The following is a 14,395-nucleotide window of genomic DNA, read 5'->3' on the forward strand; positions in this document are numbered from 1 at the left end:
ACTCGGTAGCACTAGGTGAAAATAATATAAAAATTCAAGAAATAAAACGAAAATGCGATAAACGGTAAGCAAAAAAATCGTACAGTTTTATTGCTTTTTTGGTACGGATTCAAATGATAGCTCCTAATAAGGGATTAGTTACCGGTGCCAGAGAGCGACTCCACAATTTAATTTTTTGGAAGTGGATCAAAATCCCATATGGCTCAAAATCTCGTAAAGTCAAAATCCCGAAAAGATAAAAAAAAATAGTCAAAATTCCAAAGGCCAAAATCCCGAATGAGCCGAAATTCCGAACAACCAAAGTCTCGAATGACTTAAAATTCCAAAAACCCAAAATCCCGATAACCGAAAATTCCAATTGAACAAAACAAAATACGGAATTCCGAATTCGTGAAATCCTGAACGCAAAATCCCAAAAGTCAAAATTCCGTATAAGACAACATCTGAAATGGGCCAAAATCCCGAAAAGCTAAAATCCTGAATGAGCCAAAATCCGGAAGAGGATGAAATCCCGAATGGGTCAAAATCTCGAAAAGCCAGAATCCCAAATGCACAAAAGTACCGAATAGATCGAAATCCCAAATAGCCAAAATTGCATAGAGACACATTCCACACAATAACATCAGCCAATAAAATAATAGAATAGCAACTTTATAAGGCTAAGGGCGTTATGAGCCTTGGATCTGGGTATAGATTCGAATATCAAGCTCTTTATTAGCCCCCCTTCTGGGGCACACAAGTGCTATTGGTGAGAGCTTCTGATCAATTCATGACTCCATTTCAAAAAGAATTCCATGGACTCAGAACCTCTTGGAAAGCATGGCACAGACGTTGCGAAAAATTGATAGGAGCATCTCACGTTAGTGTCTATGAGCACATGAAAGAATTTCAACATGAAGTAGATGCGCGAGTCGAAGCAATTATTCGAGGGGAAAGACACTTAAAAGGAAGAAAGTGGTTCAAGAAAGCAGGGCTCGAAATGGTCCATGGCAAAGAAAATAGAAGTGTAATCGACTATTTTTGTGGGATGTAGGATCGCACATTTGCGTTCCAAACTCAAAAAATTAATGTTGCGTCTTCAAAATTACGACCCATTTAGGATTCCGGCTCTTGGAAACTTTGATTCATTCGAGATTTCGATCCATTCGAATTATTGAATTTATTTATTTATTTATTGTTTAACTCATAACGCTCCAAAATACAATTTCGGAATTTTGACTCATTTAGAATTTTGAATTTTTGTCATTTTGGCGTTCAGAGTTTTGGCCGGCACCGTAGTTTATATATAGGGGTCAATAATATATTCAATTTTAATAATTTTGATGCGGAGGCAGCCAAAATCCCGAAAGCCAAAATTCGGAAAGCCAAAATCCAGAAAGCCAAAATCCTGAAAGGGATGTAATTATATGGAGGAAAATGTTTAGAATAATTTCACAAGACACAGAATATTTCTCTTTACCTCCAGCAAGCGTGGGTGCAATCGTGAGAGTAGCCATGACACTTTTAAGAATTCGGTATTTTGGCTTTCGGAATTTTGGCGTTCGGGATTTTGGCTTTCAGGATTTTGGCGTTCGGGATTTTGGCTTTCGGAATTTTGGCGTTCGGGATTTTGCCGTTCGGGTCGGGAATTTGGCTTTCAAGATTTTGGCGTTCGGGATTTTGGCTTTCGGGATTTTGGCTTTCGGGATTTTGGCTTTCGGAATTTTGACTTTCGAAATTCTGGCTTTCGGGATTTTGGCTTTCGGGCTTTTGGTTTTCGGGATTTTGGCTTTCGGGATTTTGGCGTTCGGAATTTTGGCTTTCGGAATTTTGTCGTTCGGGATTTTGGTTTTCGGGATTTTGGCTTTCGGGATTTTGGCGTTCGGGATTTTGGCTTTCGGAATTTTGGCTTTCGGGCTTTTGGTTTTCGGGATTTTGGCTTTCGGGATTTTGGCGTTCGAGGTTTTAGTTTTCAGGATTTTGGTTTTCAGGATTTTGACCGGGACCCGTTATGATGATGTCCTAAGCAATAATAATAGAATATGATTAAATGGATCAATATCATATCACAGTATCATTCTTTCCTGTCTCTTGTCTCATTCTAGGTGTTTTTCGAAGAATGAATGATCCAAATTGATCTGTCATTGTAGGCTGCGATGCCTATTGACAGTTTTGTTCGGTTTCAGCAATTCATTATACAAGTTCATCGCTAATTCTAATAAGACTCGAAACATTTGGGCTTGATCTTGTTACCAAAAAGATCCACCGCCAGCACATTCAATTCTTGAAACTCTTTTTTCGTACAGCATAAGCATAATTTCGTAAATAACTCTTTGATCTTCGACCTGTTTAATGGTTGTCCAGGAAAAATATGTTTTCCTTCCTCTTCATTGACTCCGAAAATTAATCTTAAATTTCATCTAACGCTTTCAGATCGGCGTCTTTAATTTTTCTTGGTCTTTCTGTCCTCTGGGTTGAAATTAGTAATAACTACTAAAACACCTAAGCTTTAAAAGCATTTTTATTTCAGGAACCCCATAGTTTTTTTTTCAAAAACTACAATATAGCAACAGATTTTTTTAAAATATTTCGTGTAAAATAAATAAATAACAAACTTTTTTTTGTTACAGTTCATCCACTCATTCAGGTCCCAAATCAACTTGTGGGGGCTCCATATGCGACAGATGTCACACTAATTTGTAATGTGGAGGCGTCTCCGAAAGCCATAAACTATTGGCAACGCGAAAATGGTAAGTTCACGAGTTTACAATCCTTGGCACATTCAACTGACAGAGACACTTGTGTACACCAGAATAAAACACAATAAATGTCGCGTGCAAAAACATCAGTTTCATTTTTTGAAATGTCTGTTTTTTTTTTTGCAGGAGAAATGATCATAACAAATGACCGATATGCAATGACAGAAACAGAAAATTCTATGTATGCAGTGCAAATGGTTTTGGTCATAAGGAAACTTCAAAAAACAGACTTTGGGGGATTTAAATGTATATCAAAAAATAGTATTGGAGATGCAGAGGGTACAATTAGATTATATCGTAAGTACAACTCTATTCAAATCACTCATATCTGATTCAGAAAAAAAGGAATCGACATGGAAAGAATTTTCATTTCCTCCTTTTTTGCCACAAAATCTTTGGTTTAGTGCTTATCCCTTTTACGTATGTAAAATACCAAATAAATACACGTGTTACAACCCAATTCAATAATAAGAAAACGTGCAAGAAATCCACTACGATAGAGACCTTAAGTAATCCGGCAAAAAAAAAGAATGAATAAAGGGGATAGGAAGAAAAAAAAAACAATCAGAAACTTCATCACAAAATAAAATTCACATTCGGGCAATTTTTCTTGTGCTTTTTTATCTCAATTCTTCCTCTTTCTTAAAATTTAATTCACTTGAGATTTAAACGATGTGCGGCACCCCAAGAGGGTAAGAATAGCAATGGAAATCTCCACCACATGAATCTTCCCAAGGAAGTGGATGGGAGTGAAAGGGAGCCCCAGAGAAAGCAAATAAGTAAGAGGGGAGGGTGTTAGCGTAACAATTTTCCCCCGGTATGGTTTTCATTCTTCAATTGTAAAAGTCAGGGTGGTTGGACCAATTCGCCAAACCCCGAGTTTAAAATTTGTTGGAAAGATGAAGTGTACTCTTATGAATGTCAGAAGAGCAATGTTGGAGAGGTCCATGAAGAATGAGTGAACCACTTGACTCAAACCATCCTCAATTTTCGCTTTATTGCACCATTTCCAGTCGTTTCTTTTGTGAATTCTCTTCCTCAAGTTCGCGATATGTTATTTGCTCTCATCCTCCACCTCGTTACACACTCACTTTCACAATTTCAATACAGAATTGCATCTCAATTGAGAAAAAAGGATTTCACATTATTAGCCCTCAATTGCCTTTATTGCTTGAACTCTACCAGGAAAAAAGTGAAAGGCTTCGGGAATCACTTTTTTGACACATCTGCGCGAATCAGATGATTCTCCTTGTTTGATCTGTCAATTTCTCCAGCCGTCAACAGACGTAGCGATCAAACGGTTAGAGTTAGCGACTTGAGGTTTTCAAGAAACCTTCAACTCAAGACCTCCAGAATCTTCATTTTCCCTTTGAACCCTAACAGATTCAGGTTAATCCTCGAATAAATTTAGCTTGTAAAATTTGGCGGTAAAATTTATTCCAAACTGTCATACCGGTCATATCATAAAGGTCTAGGATCATCGATTAGAGGGCCTTTGGATTAATATCCTTTACCTTTACAGCCAAATTTTAGATGCTAAATATTCACGAAGATTAGCCCTCCCAATACCGCCCCCAAAAGTTAAATTTACCTATACCGATATGTTATGGCATCCTGTTGCATATTTTAGAAAATATCATTCTTATCCTAAACAATTTAACATTTGTATCCGTCAAAACTTCATGTTTTTATCATCTGACGTGTTAAGTAAAAACCATGTTCTTTTTAGGTTTTCTAAAAACACTGTGCGACACGTTGTGGGTGTCTTTGACGAGAGTGCCAAAACTTGTTAAAGGGTCATTTAAGGACCTCAAATCTGCAATCCGTTTGTCCGAGTCACCTCTAGATTTTTTTGAAAAAGCATATTTAGTTTTTTGATGTTTTATAAAATTCAAAAATTCATATCTCTGGTTCTAATTATTCGGTGGTAGTCACATAAAGCTAAACTGACGCGTAATTTCATCCTCTATAACTCTTGTGATCATATCAATCATCTACGATGAAAATGAAGTATATTTTTTAAAGATTTTTTGAAAAAGGGCACCTAAAATGGTGCATTTTTCTGTGTTTTTTCCATCTTCTAGTAATTTTCCCACTTTAATAGAGCATTTTATATGTCAAATAACTATGCCTAAAAGTTAGAGAATTTAATATTCTTTCATTTTCTTTTGGTTTGAATTTTCTATCATAATTCGTTTATTCACAATATTTTTTTGAATATAAAGTGCATTAAAATCTCTTATTATATATAATTATATTAGTATCTTTGTCTAACCTACTGAAGAGCATTCTCTTTTGCACTCTCACTTACAAATTTCATATAAAAAGAGGTGAAATGAAAGAAAAGAGACGTATTTAGAAATAGAGAGAGAAGAATAGCTGTTATGAGTGCCAAAAAACTATTCTTCTCTCTTTATTTCTCTATACGTCTCTTTTTTTCATTTCGCCTCTTTTTGTATGAAATGTGTAAGTGAGAGTGCAAAAGAGAATGCTCTTCAGTAGGTTAGACAAAGATACCAAATAATTATATATAATAAGAGATTTTATTTTTATAATAATGCATTTTATTTTCAATAAATTATTGTGAATAAACGAATTAAGATAGAAAATTCAAACCAAAAGAAAATGAAAGAATATTAAATTCTGTAACTTTTAGGCATAGTTATTTGACATATAAAATGCTCTATTAAAGTGGGAAAATTACTAGAAGATGGAAAAAACACAGAAAAATGCACCATTTTAGGTGCCCTTTTTCAAAAAATCTTTAAAAAAATATACTTCATTTTCATCGTAGGTTCTTGATATGTTCACAAGAGTTATAGAGGATGAAATTACGCGTCAGTTTAGCTTTATGTGACTACCACCGAATAATTAGAACCAGAGATATGAATTTTTGAATTTTATAAAACATCAAAAAACTAAATATGCTTTTTCAAAAAAATCTAGAGGTGACTCGGACAAACGGATTGCAGATTTGAGATCCTTAAATGACCCTCTAACAAGTTTTGGCACTCTCGTCAAAGACACCCACAAAAAGGTAAATTTTGTCGCACCGTGAAATTGGTCCATGCTTTTCAAAAGATTCTCGGATATGTTTTGGAATACACCAGACGAATACTTCGTCCAAACATACTTATGACCGAAAAATCCGCCATTTTGAATAATTGAAGTTCAACTATTTTGGAGAGCTCGTTTTCCAACCGATTTGCTCAAATTTAGATTTTTTGAAAAAAAAAAAAGTCTGAAAATTCTAAACCCAGTTTTAACGGTCTTAACCCTTTAAGGACGAGACACTTTTTACGGAGCGAAAATCAGCAATAAAAATTAAACCGATAAACATAATCAATGATAAGTCTTACATCTAACCTTGGAAAGTCCAACAAAGTCTGATTCGGTGTATTTTTTGCTTCTATGGACGATAGGAACAAAACTATCCCAAAAATTAAAATATTTTTTCTGACAATACCAATGCATGATAATTTTCACTCTAATGAAAAATATTACGTATGAGTATTGTAGTTTTTATTCCCAAAATGGTTTGATTTAAAAAAAAATCGAAGTGTAAAAAGTATATAAAATCAATTATGAACGTTTGAATTTAAAATATCGTCATTTTTAAGATTAAATATTTACTACATAGTAAGTAGAAACTTGCAAAAAATATTCTAGATTCCTTCAACCTTCTACTTTACAATTCATGTACAAACAATTGAAAAAAATTATTCTAAAATAAATTTTGCGTTAGAACAACTTTGATATTCTCTATCAACGATTTAAAAATGAAACATAAGTAACTTATTTATCTTGGTTTCTTAAACGTCTCTTCATAAAATCCTCCCGTATTTATCTTAAAACTTATTTAATACTTTAGTACCACACTATTTTCTATTCTACAGAAATGGAGCCACCGAAATCAACAAAAAATCAACACAGACAAAATGGAGAAGATGATAGTAGTGGAAGTTCGGTGAGTATGTAAAAAAATAAGAAAAAACTTAAATAAACAACAGCATTATCCAAAGAAAATGTATATAACATATATTCATTTGAAGGGGAAGGTCAATTTTTTATTAATTAAATTTATATTATTAATTAAAGTTACTTCTTGAGAATCACAATAATTTTACAATGCGAAAAGTTATTTTTAGGCCTTAAGTCAATTTAAACCGATATATGCTTCCCTGATCTAACCTTTATCAATAAATTATATCAATAAATAAATAAATCGAAATTCTAAATACTGAGTGATCCGAAGACACACATTTTAGCGCTGAACAGTGACAATTAACGTGAATCGCATTAAAATTTTAATGAACAAGTGTGTTGCCAGAGTTTGCAATTTAAATAGTTATTATCACTTTACTATTATTTGCACAAATGTAAGGTCACACAATTATTAAATTGCGAAATTATTAAGAATCTTTTCACAAATCTTGGAAGATATGTCACGTTGGCGGAGCAATTAACAATAGGCGCAGTAACGTAAAAACTTTGATCTTCTTGGGGCAGTAAAGAATGGCCTAATTCAAGTTTTATGCAACCCGACGTTTCGCTGTCAAAACTCCGAACTTCAAAATTCCGAAAAACTCCCACAAAACCAAAATCTCGAAAGGGACAAAAATGCCGACACTCAAGTCGAGGTGAATATTTATTCTATAGACACTTGTGACCGAAATCATTCTCGATATCGAATTTTCGAAATTCAAAGTTAAATCACTTTTGAAAGCAGTATTTCTCAACAAATTTGGTTAAATTTTGATTTTTTTGAAAGGTCTTGAAATTTCCAACCCTGCTGGAATCAATCAGTAATGAATCAGTGAAGTAGCCTTAAAAGGAGAAGGCTCTCAGGCTTCGCACATACACTGGCCTCAAACAGTCAATATTTTTTTTAATAATCTGACCTATATTTTCAAAATAAATCGATCATAAAATAAATCGAAAATAAATCGGTGAAGTACCGACAAATGATCGTTTATGCTCGAATATTGCTTCCTTATTAGTACGTCACATAGACTTAGAGATCAAACACTACGAGATATAGGTGTCAGATCTCCAGTGACCCCTCTCAGTTGTAGGAAGTAGGGCACCTTTGAAATAAGGGTTTTTCTTCTATTTTTAATGGAACTGACACAGAGAAATTTTTTGAAGTATCCAGGTTTAATCCACGTGGTATTGATTTTAATAACACTATTTTAATACTAAAACTAATATACCAAATTTTCTTTAAAAATATGTACAATTTGGATAGATTTTGATTTCTAGAAATTTGTTAAGAAATAATAGGATTACTTTTAGGACATTTTGGTATCAAATTTATTAAATTAATTTTTTAAGAAGAAATGCTATTGAGGTCATTTACACCGCAGCATTGGATTGAGATTGTATTGTCCGAAAATCAGATTTTGGGACAATTTAGTCTGAATCAGGGGCGACAATCTAAACGGTTTTTCTGAGGTCATTTACACTGCCACATTAGATTGAAACTGAACTGTCCCGAAATCCGATTTTGGGGCAGTTCAATATCAATCCAATGCTGCGGTGTAAATGGCCTCATTGTATCTATCTCAATTTGAGATTGAATTTTAGAAATAGTGGAATTAATTTTATCCCATTCCAGCATTGACTTTTGGAAGTCCATTTTCTAAGGGAAATGGTATTGAGAAAATGGTGTTCCTGTATTAATTTTATCCAATTTGGGTATAAGGGTGTTTCAGTATTGGTTCTATCCCATTTTTTTTAAATTGGTTTTAGGGTATTTCGGTATTAATTCTATCCCATTTTGGTATTGATTTTAGGGTATTCTGGTATTACTATCCCATTTTCGTATTCATTTTAAGACAATACAGAATTTTTAATGTCCCATTCTGGTATCGATTTTTGGAAGTTTCGCTGTTGATTCTATCTTATTGCGGTATTGATTGTATCCCATCGAGGGATAGGATAAATACCTTAATATGATAGAACTGATAGCATAGTATCCTAGAATACTCAATGGGATAGTTCAATGGGATAGAATCAATACCAAACTACACTATATTAAATACGGTAATGGGGTAGAATCATAATCAAAACACCCCAAATTCAATACCAAAATAGGATGGAATCAATACCGAAAAACCCTAAAATCAATACCACAATGGGATAAATTTAATACCATAATATTCTAAAATGAATACTACAATGAAATAAAATCAATACCGAGGTATCCTAAAATCAATACTGATTGTGATTGAAAATTAAGGAATTTATGGTATTGAATAAATGACGAGGAATTTCTTGAAATGTTTCTCAAAATACCCTAGAATTTAATACTCACGAGGTATTGGAGTCCTTTTAATACCAAAAGTATCCCATAAATGTATTGATTCCAGGGTATTTTGTTCCCTGTATAGACTTATCACAATGTAATTTAGTTTTGCAATTAGTTTGCAGGGCTAATTTTTTTTTAAGTGTCGTTAAATTGAAAAATAGGAAAAGGCCCAATTTCCAAGGTGTCCAAATCCAATGGTAACTCACTGCCTCTAGGTCAATATTCTCAAAATATTCATCCATATTTTTAGAATATCTCATAACATGACCTTCCCCTATTGAGTTGATTTCGTTTTTTGGTATAAATCAACCTTTTAAGTTATTGCATAAGGGTTGTGTAGAGGGGTATCGTGTTGGTTTTGTTTGGTTGATCTTTTCAATGTGCAGAAAGTAAGCACAAACAGAATTTTTTTCTGTCTAATGTGGTATAAGAAACATCGAGATTAATGGGAAACTTTCTGATGGATAAAATAAACACAAACGTACAAATTAGGAAAATAATTTATCAACGAACGACGACCTGCACGAGGATGGGAACATCATCAACAAAAACGGACGCCACTACAAAGGTCTGCAGTCCGGTGAACCCGATAATATGAATAACTCTGCAAATAATGGTAGACTTGCCGCGAACCATTTCATCATTCTGCTCTTCGTGCTCTTCCAAACTATACATTTGGTGAGTGTGGCTTCTGCCAGCATCCAGAGATATCCATTTTCAGTGCTTTCATAGTAATTGAAAATTTTCCAACTCAATTGAAAGAATGATAGACGGTGTAGACCAAGAAAATACAACTTTTCTATTAAAGCAAAATGTAATAAACTGCCCCAAATGTAACTTGACAAAGAAATTAACCAATGCGACCTTTCAACTCCTCACTTTCACCTTTTAGTCTGCTCTTTTACAAAATACTCATTCACTTTGCAGTCCTGTTACAAAAACAAAACTACTAAAACATAAAACTGAAAATTTACGTTAATATCTTCAGTTCTGAGTTAAGTTGACAGAACCATAATGTTATTCTAACTTTTCGTCAAGTGAGAAAAGATTTAGAAGATAATTTTTGTAAATAAAGAATTTCTAAATAAACAAGAAAAAACAATTTATACCAGAAATTAATAAAAGAAAACCACGAGACTCGTATTCCATGTAATACTATTACATTATAATGGAAAGGATATTATAGTAAACTTTAGTGACTACATATTTACGAGGAAATTACCAATCTTACCAGATTATAAATGTTTAATTGAATGTTAATTATTGTGTTTATGTTTAATTTATTTGCAGTAAGTATCTAGCAAATGTTACTAATAGCACATGAATTGAGAAAAAAAGTGTAAAGACTTTACGAAAAGTCAGTTTGAAATTTACCATCATGCAAAATGTTAAAAATACATTCAGAGAAATAACGATACAATCATCTATACATTAGAATACTAAAGGTAACTAAAAATTTAGAAAGCAAAGATTTCTTTTCTTGGAAATTATTGAAAATCCCAAGTAGCACTTCCTGGCCAAAGACATGTTATTGGGTCATGGACGTCGCGTTGTTTGAATGCTTTCATAATCTTCAATGATTCCTCAGCAGAATGACTAAAATCTTACAAACTAATAAAAATCAAAATGAATATAAATTAAGTTTCGAAGCGCCGACGTCATGGTGACCATTGATTGTAACACCCTTTTACTACATCCAAAATGAAAAATCAAAAATGTGGCTATCTCTTAACCATTTGCAATAGACTCTCGCTAATTCAGCTCTTTCAAGATCGGGCTACTTTTTAATTCGGGCGGCAGTTAAATTCGAAAATAGTTTGTTGACATTTTTCAAGTTCGATTATGATTATCAAATGTAGCAAATATGCTCAAATTTGTTATGATTTTTCTTAGTGTTGATGTAATTTTGCATTATTAAGTGGTTTTCATGCAATTTATAATAGCAATGAGCATGTAAACTCAATATGAGTATGCAAATGAACAAAAAAAACGTTGCATTTGAAAAAATTTGACGTCCAAATTTCTCTCTAATTCGGTTGACATTTCTGTCCCAAATGCCCGAATTTGAGAGAGTATACTGTATGTTTATTTCTTATATATCCTCATTTTTTAACACGTTTATCAACGAAAGTTAAAGGGATCAAATCCATAAAACACACTTTAAAAAGAATTCACAAAGAAGACATGTCAAAAATTTTCCTGCTGAATGTCAAAAACACACAAAAATCTTTTAAAATTTTCACTAAATAAGTCGTTTTTACACAAAATATTGATCACAGAACACTCCAGAAACCATAGCGAACTCCTAAACCACCAAATTTCATTTTCCAAAAAAAATGCTTGTGTGTTTATCATGCAAAAAAATGCTTATTTTTTTCTTAATTCCTGCCGACACCGTACTTTTTCGAATCACCAAGACACATCTCTACCGGGGGAGGTTTTTCTCTCAATGCACACTATAATATTCTTGAGAAAATACGCAAAAATATCGCGAATATAACGTGAATGTACGAATTTACAGTACTGAGTAATTCTATTTGCCATTTGACAAGTCAAATTTCCGCTAAGCTATACCCAGTGAAGGGAAGATTTTTATAGATACATTGGAAGTCACTGGAAGAGTCCATTTTGGCGCGTCATATTTTAGTCGTGGACGAGTAATCTCAGAGTTATTACGACGCCAAGTGACTTTCGTAATAACCGTCATATTATTCCCCACTTTCCCTCATTCGACTGTCTGACGATCGTCACAGGACCCGTTTTTGGAATCCATAATATATGCATCCAACGGTAATCTTCCTCAAAATTGCCGTTTGGGTAGGGACACTGGAAGATTCAATTTTGGCGCGTCATATTTTAGTTGTGGGCGAGTAATCTCAGAGTTATTACGACGCCAAATGACTTTCCCCAAATAGCAATTTGGAGTATGATTACCGTTGGATGTATGTATTCTGTATTCCAAAAACGGATCCTGTGACGATCGTCAGAGAGCCGAATGACGGAAAGTGGGGACTAATACAACGGTTATTACAAAAGTCACTTGGCGTCGTAATAACTCTGAGATTACCCGCCCATGAGTAAAATATGACGCCGATTTCCAGTGACTTTCAGTATCCCTATAAAAGTCTTCCCCTCGCTGGGTATATCTGAAGGGGAAATTTCACTTGTCAAATGGAAAATAGAACTATTCAGTGCTGTAAATTCGGAAAGTAATTGATATTTTCGCGTGTTTTCTCAACAATATTTTAGTGTGCATTGGGAGGAAAAATTGTCCCGGTAGGGATGTGTATGTAATTCGAAAAAGCACAGAGCCGACAGGAATTAAGTGAAAATTAGGCAATTTTTGGCATGATAAACACACAAACATTTTTTTGTAAAATGAATTTTTGTGGTTCAGGAGTTTGCTATAGTTTCTGTAGTGTCCTGTCATAAAATTTTGTGTCGAAAAGACCTATTTAGTGAAAATTTTAAAATATTTTTTTCTGTTGTTGCTATTAAATTGAAAAATTTTCGACATGTCGGATGCCTCATTCAGCAATAGTCGAACGGCGAAAATCTTCGCAAATTTAAGTAGTGAATTAAGAAAAAAATAGAGAAATTTACATAGAACGTAGTAGAAAACTACAGAAAATGTGAAGAATTGTTTAGAAAACAGTGTCTGCGGTGGTAGTGCAATACAAAGTTGTGAAATGCACTTAACGTCTTCATTCAAAGTGCGTACGTCGATTTGGTACTTATGCGGTAGAAAAGGACGACAAATGCATTGTTTTTGGCGCGTCATTTTTTGTACGGAAAAAGAGCATCGTTTGGAGTCACTTTTGTTACTGCATGGCAGAGTAAATTTTAGAATCGTGAAATAACGATAATATTACTAATTCAATATTGAGTAATACTGCGACCAAAATACAACGCGAATGCGACTAATGTTTAAGATTCCAATTAGGAGTAATCTTTTAGATCATTTCTTGTACACAAAAACGAGTCATTTTTGAGTCAGAGTAATTTTTTGCGGATAGAGGGGCTTTATACCTCCAGTGCAATGCCGTAACTAAACCAATATGTCAATTTACTTAGCGAAGAGTAGGTTTTGCTACTTGGGATGATTGACAAAGAAACTTTTTTTCTAAACTCTCATAAAATTCATAAACATATTCGGTTAATAAATTGATAGTTTAGACAGTAAATATATTAAAAATTTAAAAATATTGTTTTTAAATAAAATTTTTAAATTTTTAAAATTAAAAAAAAAATTTAAAAATAATACAAAATTATTATTCTACAGGTCCCAAAGATCATTATCTTGTTCTTTTTCTCAGAACATTTAGTTATTCATTCAATATTTCGTGTTATCTAATTAGCTAGACCTTTGATTATTCTGAAACTCTACCCAATCAGGGAACGCGATGAAACTAAAATACTTTCTTATTTTTTAAATTATTTTATATAAGAAAGCTTAAAATATTATCAAAATTTCAATGAAAATTATCAAATTTTCAGTGATAGATTAAGCTATAAAACAAAAAACGGACAAGACCGGTAAAAAATAACTTGTTATTAAGAGTTTGTTGTATTTCTCTGAGTGTATTGAGCAAATTTGCCCCTTTCTAGACCCCATTGACTAGCTTCACCCTATTTCTCACTCACTTTCACACCCACCTCAGCCTATTTGCCCACCCATTCATTCTTCACGTCATTAATCATTTCAATCAATCCAGACAGACATGACGATGATGACGGCAAACGGACGGTTATAAGGGAAAAGATGATGGAAAACCATTAACTGCATCAATGAATCATGTTTTAGGGATGATTTTCGGTTAAATTGTTGCTCTCAAACTCTACAAAATACATATTTAGAATATTCTTGAGGATGAATTTGAAGCATATTGAAACTTTAACAGTAAGCCTGAGAAATCTTCTTTCACCACCAACACCTAATCTTTCCAAAAACAAAACACCCAAAACTCAGCTTTTGATTCATTCACCGGACTCTTAGCTCCTAAAGCACTTTTTCACACCTCTTTAAAAAAAAAGCACACTAAAAGCTTCATAAAGGAACATGTCATGAAGTATAAACAATAACAAATTATTAAATGAAAAAATAGGAATATAAATTTACCAAAAAAAAAACATGAAAATAATAAAGATAATAAAGTGCCAAACAGATTTTGTAAAAAAAAAAGAGAAAGTGGTAAAACTATATAAATGATAAATATCTGAAATGAGATAAAACTGTATTGATTATAATAAAAAAATGACAATTCTAACAAAAATGTGGCGCAATGTTGAACTTATTGTGTTTTAGAGATGTAGATATATTTTCTTTGCTTCATTACCCCATTACGTT

At 33.2% G+C, this 14,395-nt stretch overlaps 1 protein-coding gene across 2 annotated transcripts in view; it reads left to right on the forward strand.

Moving 5' to 3' along the window:
- The window catches only part of LOC129806582 (protein amalgam), a 189,050-nt gene extending 175,730 nt beyond the window's left edge, over positions 1–13,320 (forward strand). For both annotated transcript variants that reach the window (XM_055855274.1, XM_055855275.1), the window contains exons 11-14: positions 2,610–2,729; positions 2,865–3,035; positions 6,635–6,705; positions 9,541–13,320. In XM_055855274.1, coding sequence (XP_055711249.1) covers positions 2,610–2,729; positions 2,865–3,035; positions 6,635–6,705; positions 9,541–9,780 — 602 coding nt within the window. In that variant the 3' untranslated portion in view covers positions 9,781–13,320. The remainder of the gene's footprint in view (positions 1–2,609; positions 2,730–2,864; positions 3,036–6,634; positions 6,706–9,540) is intronic.
- The last annotated feature ends 1,075 nt before the right edge of the window (positions 13,321–14,395 follow it).

The sequence above is a fragment of the Phlebotomus papatasi genome, chromosome 3 (assembly GCF_024763615.1).
Source record: "Phlebotomus papatasi isolate M1 chromosome 3, Ppap_2.1, whole genome shotgun sequence".
Lineage (NCBI taxonomy): Eukaryota > Metazoa > Arthropoda > Insecta > Diptera > Psychodidae > Phlebotomus > Phlebotomus papatasi.